Source organism: Camelina sativa, chromosome 11, assembly GCF_000633955.1.
Source record: "Camelina sativa cultivar DH55 chromosome 11, Cs, whole genome shotgun sequence".
Taxonomy (NCBI): domain Eukaryota; kingdom Viridiplantae; phylum Streptophyta; class Magnoliopsida; order Brassicales; family Brassicaceae; genus Camelina; species Camelina sativa.
The window spans coordinates 31153644-31164677 of NC_025695.1; the positions used below are offsets into that span (position 1 = coordinate 31153644).

The 11034-nt window shown below is 35.0% G+C and overlaps 3 protein-coding genes across 3 annotated transcripts; all 3 read left to right on the forward strand.

Moving 5' to 3' along the window:
• Positions 2497-4712, forward strand: LOC104724790 (28 kDa heat- and acid-stable phosphoprotein). Its single transcript, XM_010443340.2, has 8 exons — positions 2497-2781; positions 3523-3563; positions 3655-3735; positions 3827-3913; positions 4013-4047; positions 4146-4231; positions 4321-4386; positions 4481-4712. The coding sequence occupies exons 1-8, from the start codon at positions 2715-2717 to the stop codon at positions 4513-4515; spliced, it is 498 nt and encodes a 165-aa protein (XP_010441642.1). The 5' UTR covers positions 2497-2714; the 3' UTR covers positions 4516-4712.
• On the forward strand, positions 4866-6520 carry LOC104724791. The gene is made up of 4 exons (XM_010443341.2): positions 4866-4972; positions 5307-5416; positions 5530-6005; positions 6099-6520. The coding sequence occupies exons 2-4, from the start codon at positions 5323-5325 to the stop codon at positions 6348-6350; spliced, it is 822 nt and encodes a 273-aa protein (XP_010441643.1). The 5' UTR covers positions 4866-4972; positions 5307-5322; the 3' UTR covers positions 6351-6520.
• Positions 8885-10649, forward strand: LOC104724792. Its single transcript, XM_010443342.2, has 4 exons — positions 8885-9024; positions 9421-9530; positions 9627-10105; positions 10198-10649. Exons 2-4 carry the CDS (start codon positions 9437-9439, stop codon positions 10447-10449), a joined length of 825 nt encoding a protein of 274 aa, XP_010441644.1. The 5' UTR covers positions 8885-9024; positions 9421-9436; the 3' UTR covers positions 10450-10649.

Here is an 11034-nt window from a genome sequence, read left to right on the forward strand (position 1 = left end):
TATAGGCGAGAGATGATGATCTCTGCTCTGCTTTCTCATCTTCATCTTCCAACCACTCCACGCGCTTAAGACCTAGATTTAGCCAATTTTGGGAATAACTTTTGCTGTTTTCTGTCTCCATCATATTCTCTCCTCCATTGAGTAACCAGGAGCTGTGTTGTGTTAATGCATTTTTACTTTTACAGATACATGTGAATGTGAAACGAAATAAAGTGGCTTCTTGTAGAAGAAATTTGCTAATGTAAGTAATATGGAAGATGAAGAAGAGTTTCAACATTTCCAAAACTATTCCACTTTTACTCTCTTAGCTTTTTTGCTGTTAGAGATTGAGTGATTGACGAATCATGTGTATGGTGGAACGATCAAGAATTATTATTATTTTTTACTATACTAAGAATTTACAACAAGTGGGTTTCTTGTATCACACAAGTTTTAAGAACTCAAATCCAAACTTTTATTTCGTCTTATCTAGCTTTGGTGGTAGTTCGATTCTAGTGCTGATTGTGTAAGGAGGAGTCATGTGTATGTGCAAGTGCAACAATTTGGAATTACTTTTTTTTTTTACTAATTTGAGAGAAATTGAAACGAACACGTTAACCAAAATCACAATGGAGATAATGAGGTGCAGCTGGGGGCGATCAAAATCGGTTTTTAGTCGTGGTACCTTAGTTGGATTATTGCATTTTCTTCGGTGGACTAACATTTTTTTTAACTCAAAGATTTGCTATGTGTACTCGTATTTTTAGTGTTATTATTGTTAGATTGTGTTTATAATGATTATTGTTTCTAGTGTTACTTCTATTCAAAATTTATTGAGTTAGGTTGGACTTAATTATGTTTAATCATCATCATTGACTGTAAAGATTCTGCTTGGGTTTTAACAACACGATTTTATACAATTGATTTTATTTTAGATATGCTTATGAAATTAATCATTTAGGAAAATAGTAAATCTTTAAGCAGCCGTTAAGAGTTTCAACAACAAATAATCCCTTCATGTCTTGGCAAATTAATTTTTATTTGTTTGCTATAGTTGTCATGATGAATGTGTGTGCATGTTTTTTTCATAATCTTTATCTGTTCTTGCGTTTTCCATAACGTTCTTGATTTTTTTTCTTATTATTTACATATTTTTGCTTTTATGTACTTGGTGTCAGAGTTTTTGGCAAATAACTTTAACGGTTCTCGACGAATTGCTTGATCAGGGTTTCCAAAAAGGGTGAAAGACTATAACCTAAGCATTCACATCGATGAGAGGATCATTAAGGCTCTCAACTATGTCTGGGAGTGGGACATTGGTTGTCAAGAACGGTCCGATCTATAAAACATTAAAACCTTTCTCCATTAAAAAAAAAAAAAAAAAAGATTTAATTTGTCTACTCTGGTTTGACCAATCCAAAATGAATTAAAGCCGGAAAATCTCAAATTAATGAATAAACCAACCGTATTTGTTTTTCTTTTCTTGTATGATTGTATCATAGATTCAAAGTAGATCTACTGCACTCAAGTTAAACTACAAGATAAACAAATCATCAAAACGTCATTTATATTAAACTACAATCAAATTTTAGATATAGATTTGAACCGAAAAATTGTTCTAAAACTGAATCAAACAGTATTAAAACCAAATCAAATGGTATTTCATTTTCCAATTGGTTTTTATTATCCAAATTTCGAAAACCAAAACCGGATTAGGTAATCCGATACTTTACTTACTACATGCTTTGTTTTTCCTTATTTACGTATAGGTACAAAAATATTATGAGTGCCTTACTGTACGGAGCCATGGGAGGAGCTAATATATATACTTGTGTACGATATTACGTATCACACAAACGTTCGAGGATTTTGAATAGTGGCTCGAGGATCTTTGTAGTTTAATCTTTGGTACCAACAAGCTCGTGATCATGCATGATGCATGCATGCTCCTTGCCTCCTTGGTAACAAATCTGATCTTTGGCCATCGCCGCGAGAAGTATCAATGGAGGAAGCAAAAAGTCTTGAGAAAGAGAAATTTTTATTCATTGAAACAGCAGCTCTTTGATGCCACCAACGTCGAAGAAAGGTTTCACAAATGTCTTAAGACTCAGATCTACAATAATGTCAAGAATCTGTGAAGTGTGATGATCTCCTCCTCTTCCGTTTCGGTCACATGTACAAACTATATATTCTAATTATGATAATCAATTTATGTAACATATCTTTTATTTTTGAGAAATAAAATTAGAAATTTGTGTTTGCTTTTCCAAGTAGCATCCTTTTGCTTCAGACAAAACTATATTTTTCACACACAAAAAAAAAAAAAAATATTAAAATCATTTTGGACCCAAAACTGTTAAAGCAACATCCTACATTTACTGAAAAATAAAAACGTTGTCGTTTTGACCGTTTACAACAAAACGAGTTAATGACGGTTCGATCTAATAAGGTCACACGTAGTTATAGTACACCGCGAAACAGAGGAATAAAAATCAAAATCACACTCAAAACACAAAAGAATCCCCAAAAATCCACAGGTGGCTAAGCTTTTTAGGGTTTTCGTCGTCACTGGGAAAAGAGAGGACGAGAGATCCTCCACTAATTTCAATAAAAAAGCTAATCGTTTTTATTCGTTTTAGCGAATCGATTCGTTTTCTGGGTTCAAGTATCAAATTTTTCTGTGGTTTTTCGTTTCTTGATTTGTGGTTTCTCTCTTTTTGGAAAATTTTGTAACGATGGGAAGAGGCAAGTTCAAGGGTAAACCTACCGGCCAACGCCGATTCTCCAGTGCTGCTGATATTCGTAAGTTATGAATCGTTTTCTTTGATATTTGTAATCTTTTAGTTATGAATCGTTCTCTTTGATTTTTTTTTTTAAGTTCGATTTGATTCAATCTTCATTTCTTTTTTTTTTTGGGAGTTTTGGTATTTGCCCTAATTGGTTTTGCTTTGATTTTAGCCCATTTGGAATCGTGAGATTGTTTTAATTCGTTTCGTTTAATTGAATTAGTTGATATGCGTAAGGATTGGTATTGTTTTCGATTTTTTTTTTTTTTTTTATTGTTCTGCTGTTCAAGTCCTGTAGATTTATATGAGTTTGATGATCATTGAGTATTCCATAAGTTTAGGTTTGGTTTATATCAGAGAGAGCTCGAACCAGTTTTTCGTGTTTGCTTGATTTTTGAAGTGTATGTATACACCGGTTTAGTTCTTATCATTTTGCTCATGCCTTTGTGACTGGTCTAGGCTCGTTTGCTTGATTTATCCCGTTGGAACTGCAGTATCTAAGATGTAATCCTTATCAGTGCTTTGCCTTTGTATAATGAAGCTTTTAAACCTGGATGAGTTCATTGACTGGTTCCAGATTGTTGCTTGTTTGAACTAGTGATGTATAAAAGTATCTGGCTAGGATGATTGTTGCTTGTTCCAGATCATTAGAAGCATTCAGTTTCGTGTAATCTGGTCCAGTTTTGGGTTTTCTGAAGTCATAAAATTGATATATGTGTGGATCAATATTAAATTCATTCTCTGTGTGTGTTTGTAGTTGCTGGCACATCTGCTGCACGTCCTCGATCATTCAAACAGGTATTTTTGTAGTTTTCTTTTTTCTATGATACTTTTGTTGATGTGTATGTCTGGGGGGTGAATCATTTGTCCTTTTGAATGACATTATCAGAAAGAAGCTGAATACGAAGAAGATGTTGAAAACGAGTCAGAAGAGGAATCTGAAGAAGAAGAGTCCGAAGATGAAGCTGATGTGAGTGAAAAATCCTGCATGTTATTTGTTATGAGGCCTCATCTATTTTCGTTGTTAGACAGTTCATCTTTACTTTGTATGTAAATATCAGGTGAAGAAGAAAGGAACTGAAGCGGTAATCGAAGTTGATAACCCTAACAGAGTAAGACCAAAGACCTTAAAAGCAAGAGACCTCGATGTAAGTCATCTATTTAGTAGTCAGTCAGTTTCTGTAAATCTGTAATGTATGTTTGTCTTTGTAAGTAAAGATTTTCTTTCTGTTCTTGCCATTTGTTAGGCTAGTAAAACCACTGAACTCTCAAGGCGTGAAAGGTCTGTTACTACGTCGAAACACTCTTAATCTCGATATCATTCAACAATTCTTGTTCAGGAACCCTCTAAATATTATTGTCTCGAAATTAATTTTGTAGAGAGGAGCTAGAGAAGCAGCGAGCTCATGAGCGATACATGAGGCTGCAAGAGCAAGGCAAGACCGATCAAGCAAGGAAGGACTTGGGTAAACAAACAATAAATCTCTCTTGTTCTCTCAGTTGCATCTTCTCTACGTTTCTAAACGGGCCTATTGATTATCTTGTGTTTGTACAGATCGTTTGGCTCTGATTCGCCAACAGAGAGAAGAAGCTGCCAAGAAGCGAGAAGAGGAAAAAGCCGGTATAAACCACTGAAACACCTTTTACATTTGTGATGCTTTTGTTTCACAAACTGAAACTTTTCTGATCTTGTAATGTTTTGTGGTTCATTGCAGCAAGAGACGCTAAGAAAGTCGAAGGGCGCAAATGAGAGTTGTATCACTCAAAAAGACCTACCTACTATGCCATTAAGTTGTGTTGTTTTTACGCTTTCTTCCGTTGATAAAAAGATAATGCCTCTGTTATTCTACTAAGGATTCTTGTTATCTCTCGATCTTTCAATACATTTTTAAGTTCGGTTTTAAAAGGGGATGGCCAACCCTAGCCATTATTAAATTTTAGTAAGGATTTGGATGTAGTTACTTCATTAATGAATGAATTTATCCTGATCGTAGCATTGATCTGTAGAAGTCTCTATTAATTTAACTAGCTAAAAAAAAACAAAAGCTCTGGCAATCTCAAAAACGTTGTCGTGTTATGGAAAAATGATAAACGGCGACGTATGAATGATTAAAGGTTGAAGTTTCTCATTTCGGGACTGAGCTTAGTGTTCACTACCCGACGGCGACTCTCTCTCAATTCTAGTCTCTTTCTGTGTGTCTCCTCCGGTAAGTTTTTCTCGATTCTTTTCTTTCTCTGTTGGATTCTTATAGTTTGGCTTGGGTTTGTTACGGATTCTCACTTCGATTGAACACTGAACATAACTTTTTTTTTAGTAACTTTTTAGGGTTAAGAGTCATTGTTGCTTGAGGAAGCTATCAGCGTTTGTTTGGTTTAGTCTAAAGCTTCTCGTTTTGTTATGTTTGTGTCAAAACTTGAAACCATGCCTTATACTTGAGAGCTATAGTTAGGTCTTGCTTTGGTCTTCCTGTTGCTCTGATTGTGTTCTTCTCTGATTGTGGATTTGTGAATGTCTTGTTCTGGTTGTTGATTCTGAACCAGGGATAAGTAATCGAAGATGATGAATGAGCTGTTTCTACAATCTGTTAAAGACTGTGCTGGCATCTGTCATCCTGATTGCGAACGAGCAAGCAAGGAGCGAGAAGATTACGGTAAGCAAATTACTTTCTTAGTCTTGACGTGCTTCTTTCTGTTTGTCAAAGAATCTAGAGTAACTCACTTTTTCATCTGTTTTTTATTTTTTTTGTTTTTTTGGTCTTTGCAGATGCATCTGAACATGCAGCTGTGGTAGCGGTGAATCTGATCAGCTCTGCACGGGTTATCCTCAAGCTCGACTCTGCGTATACTGAGTACTCAGCTCAGTATTTGGTGGATAACGCTGGCAAGGAAGACGTGCAGGGAGAAAGCTTCACTATCGAAAATGTTCTTCGGTACATGGAAGAACATGTTCAGACCAAGATGGAGGATAGGCAGAGAGAAATTGATCAAGAAAGCCGTCAGCTCACTGTCAAAGACTGCCTTGAATGTGCTTTCAAAAATGGGTTGCCGAGAAGAGAACATTGGGGACATTTGGGATGCACCTTCAAGGCTCCTCCATTTGGTTGTCACTTTCCTCGCGTCCCCATGAAAGGAGAAGTGATTGAGGCTGAGAATTTGGATGAAGCAGTGAAGCTGTTGATGGAACAACCAGTTGGAGCAAGACTGCATGTGTTCAGTCCAGAGATTGAGAGTGTTGGAGAGGTAAAGTCTTGTTAGTGAAATTTCAAAGTTTTCAGAGATTAATAATGACAAAGATTTTGATCTAATCTTTGTTCAATTTTTGTGTGGTGGTAGGGAATTTATGAAGGTACGTCAGGTGATGGAACACGATATGTTGGACTTAGAGATGTGATGATAGTTGCTGTGAAGATGATCGAGGGAGACCTTGTTGTGACTGTGAAGCTATGCTACAAGAAGAAGACTTCGTTTGTCAAAGTGTGTGGGAGACGTATGTTGCTTCAGCTTAATGGTAATGACGACTCTCAGGTCAAAGAGCCAACATGTCTGCTTGTTGACTTCTGTGCCCCGCGCTTATCTATCAACTAAAACAAGTGCTGTGATCTTGGTAAGTATCTGGAGAAATTTATGCTAGTTGTGCAACTTTGTTTGTTTGGTCCTATATTAAGAATGTTTTTATCAGACTTATTATCTGTTGAAGTATCTTCTATACGCTATGTTTGTTTGTTGTCTGATATTAAGATTGTTTTATGAGACTTTTTCTCTGTATTTTAAGAAGTTGATGACTACTTTTTAAAGATAAAATTCAGAATCCTTCTCCAAATCCTTTATCCTTTTCGTAGCGACATTTAAATGTGTTTTTGGTTCAAAGACGGTCTTATAGTGTGCAGTGAGTAACCATGATTTTTACAAACTATAGATACAATCGAAGATATCATTTTGTAACTATGGATACAATTTCTTCGAAAAGGTTGGAAAACAGAGAAGAGTGCTAAAAGATGCGACAGATAAGATTTTTTTTTCACCTAAAATGGTGCATTTTTCCTGAGTCAAACATTTGAAACAAATTGCCCAATTCCATGATCCACAAATGGTTGGATGAACTAATGTTTTGTTGGTTGAGATAAATTACTGGTTTTATCCTATATTTATGATTTTAAGTTTATGGACTCTCGTGTAACAGTCAGTTTTGAATTAACCTGTGTTTGAATTTTGGATTAGTGTTCAAAATCTCGTGTTTAGGTCGGCTTGTAGCTAAATTAGTTTCTTACTGGGAAAATGCCAAAAAAATATGATTTATATAATATTTGTCAGAAAAAAAAAAAACTTTTTTTGTTGCGAAAAAAATACTCAAACTAATTTAAAGGTGATAAAAAATATATGAACTATCCTGATTTATCGATTTTTCATTTACTGTATTATGGTTTTTAACGACATTAACGCAATCATAAACACCTTTATAATTACAATCTTATGGAGAAGTTTCATTATTACCATAGCTATAATCATAACAAATTCCTTCTTTTTAGATATCTTGCCTTTATATTCATTTTTATTTTCTCATTATGATTAGAAATTTAGAAAAAGGAATAAGGAGTTAACAGTGTTTTCCTAAAATAAAATAAAATAAAAAAATGTATAAACATCTAAAATATATATTTAATGGTAAATATTGATCTAAAGTCATCATCCATCATCACAAAATGAAGAAGCAATCTATTTCAAAAAGAAAAGGAAAAAAAAAGTTTTGGTCACTGATGATGCATTCTATTTCACGTGGACTTAACAGAAGAATTTTTACGAAATTTTGCTATATAAATCTAAATATTCGTCATTGTTTTACTTCTCTGATGGCCATCTATTTTGTATACGTCGGGGTCGATCGATGTTGGTCATTAATCATTATTTGCTTCCGAATTGTATACGTCTGATCTAGTCATTGATGGTGTCCAATCCATTGTTCCATTCCATCTGTAGTTTTTTTTTTGTTTATTAGTGCTTCTAACATGAACTCGTGAAGAGAGATTGAAGTAAATATTTTTGAGATGAGGATCTAAGATGAACCACTTACCGTATTGAGGCGGGGAGGTTTACACCTGAAGGATATTTGCTTAATTTGCAGTGTTGCTTTCTATCAACCTAATTCTGATTTGAGAAATAGACAATTGTGGTCGAAAGTTATTGTTTAAAAAGTATTTGTTAATAAAGAAACTATGATGAGATTTATTGTTTAAACTTTAAAACAACTGATAGGGGTGGAAAAAGAGAAGGTGGTTTTATAATGAATAACTGTTGTTTTAGATTGGAAAAAATAATTAGTAACTGATAAATTTAAAATATATTATATTAACATCACCATCATCATATCAACATATATATCATAGTCAACAACATGATGTCATCATCATCATCTTATAATTTTCCCCAAAATCCCAAACCCGTAATTTTTCCCCCAAAATCCCAAACCCGTAACTTTTAACTCATTGGATAATGAGTTGAGTTGGGTTGAGTCAACCATTTTGACATCCCTAATTGCGTGACAACCATCTACTAATTTATGCATAATAGCTTCATCGATATTTAAATCACATCACTCTAAGGGAGGTGTATTCAATCTAATATTCTAAGTTATTTTAGTTTTTCATAAGATTTTAAATGATTGTGATGAATTTAGGAAAAGTTAATATGATTTATTGTAAAATTCTTTTAAATCTCACTAAAACCATGGATTTTTGTATTTTTAACTAAATAAATCCTCTCAAATTCTTCATATCTCTAGAACTTATTAAAATCCAAATCCATAAACTGTTTTGAATAACAGTGAATTTTAAGATAGATTTTTAAATCTTTAATTCAATAATAATGGATTTTAAAACATTTTTTAATCAATGATTAAATAACATAAATCACTTATAATATAATTTAAATACACCCTTAAAAGAGAAACTTCATTTTATTTATCCTCCTGATCTTGACATCTAGCTGTTAACAACTGGCCCAAAAGAAAAAAATAAACATTGGCAATCTCGAGAAAACGTCGTCGTGTTAAGGAAAATTGGCAAACAGCAACGTATATCTGAGGAGTAAAGGTTGAAGTCTTTCAAACGACATCGTTTTGGGGACTGAGCAGAGGTAAAAATAGGGTTTCCTTAAACTTTCTCTCATTTCTGTGTGTGTTTTTTTCTCTCTACGCGACGGCCGACGGCGACAGTCTCCTTCTGATCCTCGTCTCTCTCTCTCTCACTTTGTGCCTCCTCGTCCGGTAACTTTCTCTCGATCTTTGCTTTATCTGTTGGATTGGTGATTCTCTCAACACCTTTTCTTACGATCCTGCTCATGATTTAGCCTTTCCCAGTGCGATTATTGGGAAAAAAAAATGAACTTTTGAAGTTACGTTTTAGGGTTTTCCTAGATGAACGATGCTGGAATCCTTCTTTAGGTTTGAGTTAAAGAAGCTATCATTGTTAGTTTGGTAACCTTGTTAGTACAAACTATGGTTTAGAGTCTAAAAAGCTTAGTTGGTTGTTATGTTTATGTCAAAACTTGAAAACATGTTGATACTTAAGGCTATAGTTAGAGGTCTTATTTTCTGATTGTGTTCTTCTTCTTCTGCTCCGGATTTATGAATGTGTTTTCTTGTGCTTGTTTCTACAATCAGGGATAAGTAATCGAAGATGATGACTGATCTGTTTTTACAATCTGCTAGAAGAACTGCTGGCCTCTGTCATCCTGATTGCGAACGAGCAAACATGGAGCGAGAAGATTACGGTAACTTATCTATCTAGAATCAATGAGAAACTGTGATAGTGGTTTTTAACTTTTTAACTGATGAATTGACTACAACTGTTTCTTTGGTCTTTGCAGATGAATCTGAACATGCAGCTATGGTAGCGGTGAATCTGATTAGCTCTGCACGGGTTATCCTCAAGCTCGACTCTGCGTATACTGAGTACTCAGCTCAGTATTTGGTGGATAACGCTGGCAAGGAGGACGTGCAGGGAGAAAGCTTCACTATCGAAAATGTCCTTCGGTACATGGAAGAACATGTTCAGACCAAGATGGAGGATAGGCAGAGAGAAATTGATCAAGAAAGCCGTCAGCTCACTGTCAAAGACTGCCTTGAATGTGCTTTCAAAAATGGGTTGCCGAGAAGAGAACTTTGGGGTCATTTGGGATGCTCGTTCAAGGCTCCTCCATTTGCTTGTCACATACCTCGTGTTCCCATGAAAGGAGAAGTGATTGAGGCTGAGAATCTGGATGCAGCAGTGAAGCTGTTGATGAAACAACCAGTGGGAGCGAGACTGCATCTGTTCAGTCCTGAGATTGATCGTGTTGGAGAGAAGGTAAAGCCTTGTTAGTGAAATTTCAAAAGTTTTCAGAGATTAATAATGACAAAAGATTTTGTTCTAATCTTTGTTCAATTTTTGTGTGGTAGGGACTTTATGAAGGCCCTTCAGGTGATGGAACACGATATGTTGGGCTTAGAGATGTGATGATAGTTGCTGTGGAGAGGATCGAGGGAAGCCTTGTTGTGACTGTGAAGCTATGCTACAAGAAGAAGACTTCGTTTGTCAAAGTGTCTGCGAGACTTGTGCTTCTCCCGCTTAATGGTGATGACGAGTCTCAGGTCAAAGAGCCAACATGTCTGCTTGTTGACTTCTGTGCCCCGCGCTTATCTATCAACTAAAACAAGCGATGAGATCTTGGTAAGTGATCTGGACAACTTTATGCTAGTTATGGAACTTGTTCGTTGGTTCTAATATTAAGAATGTTTTTATCAGACTTATTTTCTGTTTAAGAAGTTAAGTACCTTGAAAACCCTATGTTTGTTGTGGAACTCAGTTTGTTTGTCTGAAATTAAGATTTTCTTATGAGACTTTCATCGGTGTTTGGTGTTTTTAAGAAGTTAATCGCTTCTTTCTAAAGATAAATTTCGTACCGATCTGTTGAATGTGAGTCATGTGACAATGATTGGGCATTGGACCTCAGAATCAATATATACTTTTCTTAGTGACCTTTAAATTATTTAATGTGTTCTTTGTGTGTTCAAAGTTGGGTCCTATTGTGCAGGCCAGGTAGTAACTATGATTTTAACAAATTAGAGATACAATACAACATGCTATTTCGTGTGTAATGGTTTATATCGTTGGAACTTGCAACGGTCTATATTTAAGTGACTTGTCAAGTTTGTATGAGTTATGAGATGATTGCATTAACTAGGTCTCTCTGGTCCATCACATACAATTATTCTGGATTTTCTAGCCATAGAATG

Excerpts from the sequence above, each read along its gene's own strand:
- LOC104724790 (XM_010443340.2), top strand. The coding sequence starts at position 2,715 with ATGGGAAGAGGCAAGTTCAAGGGTAAACCTACCGGCCAACGCCGATTC. Across the intron at positions 2,782-3,522 it reads CTCCAGTGCTGCTGATATTC|TTGCTGGCACATCTGCTGCA; the intron begins GTAAGTTATGAA and ends GTGTGTTTGTAG. Across the intron at positions 4,048-4,145 it reads GAACTCTCAAGGCGTGAAAG|AGAGGAGCTAGAGAAGCAGC; the intron begins GTCTGTTACTAC and ends TTAATTTTGTAG.
- LOC104724791 (XM_010443341.2), top strand. The coding sequence starts at position 5,323 with ATGATGAATGAGCTGTTTCTACAATCTGTTAAAGACTGTGCTGGCATC. Across the intron at positions 5,417-5,529 it reads CAAGGAGCGAGAAGATTACG|ATGCATCTGAACATGCAGCT; the intron begins GTAAGCAAATTA and ends TGGTCTTTGCAG. Across the intron at positions 6,006-6,098 it reads AGATTGAGAGTGTTGGAGAG|GGAATTTATGAAGGTACGTC; the intron begins GTAAAGTCTTGT and ends GTGTGGTGGTAG.
- LOC104724792 (XM_010443342.2), top strand. The coding sequence starts at position 9,437 with ATGATGACTGATCTGTTTTTACAATCTGCTAGAAGAACTGCTGGCCTC. Across the intron at positions 9,531-9,626 it reads CATGGAGCGAGAAGATTACG|ATGAATCTGAACATGCAGCT; the intron begins GTAACTTATCTA and ends TGGTCTTTGCAG. Across the intron at positions 10,106-10,197 it reads TTGATCGTGTTGGAGAGAAG|GGACTTTATGAAGGCCCTTC; the intron begins GTAAAGCCTTGT and ends TTTGTGTGGTAG.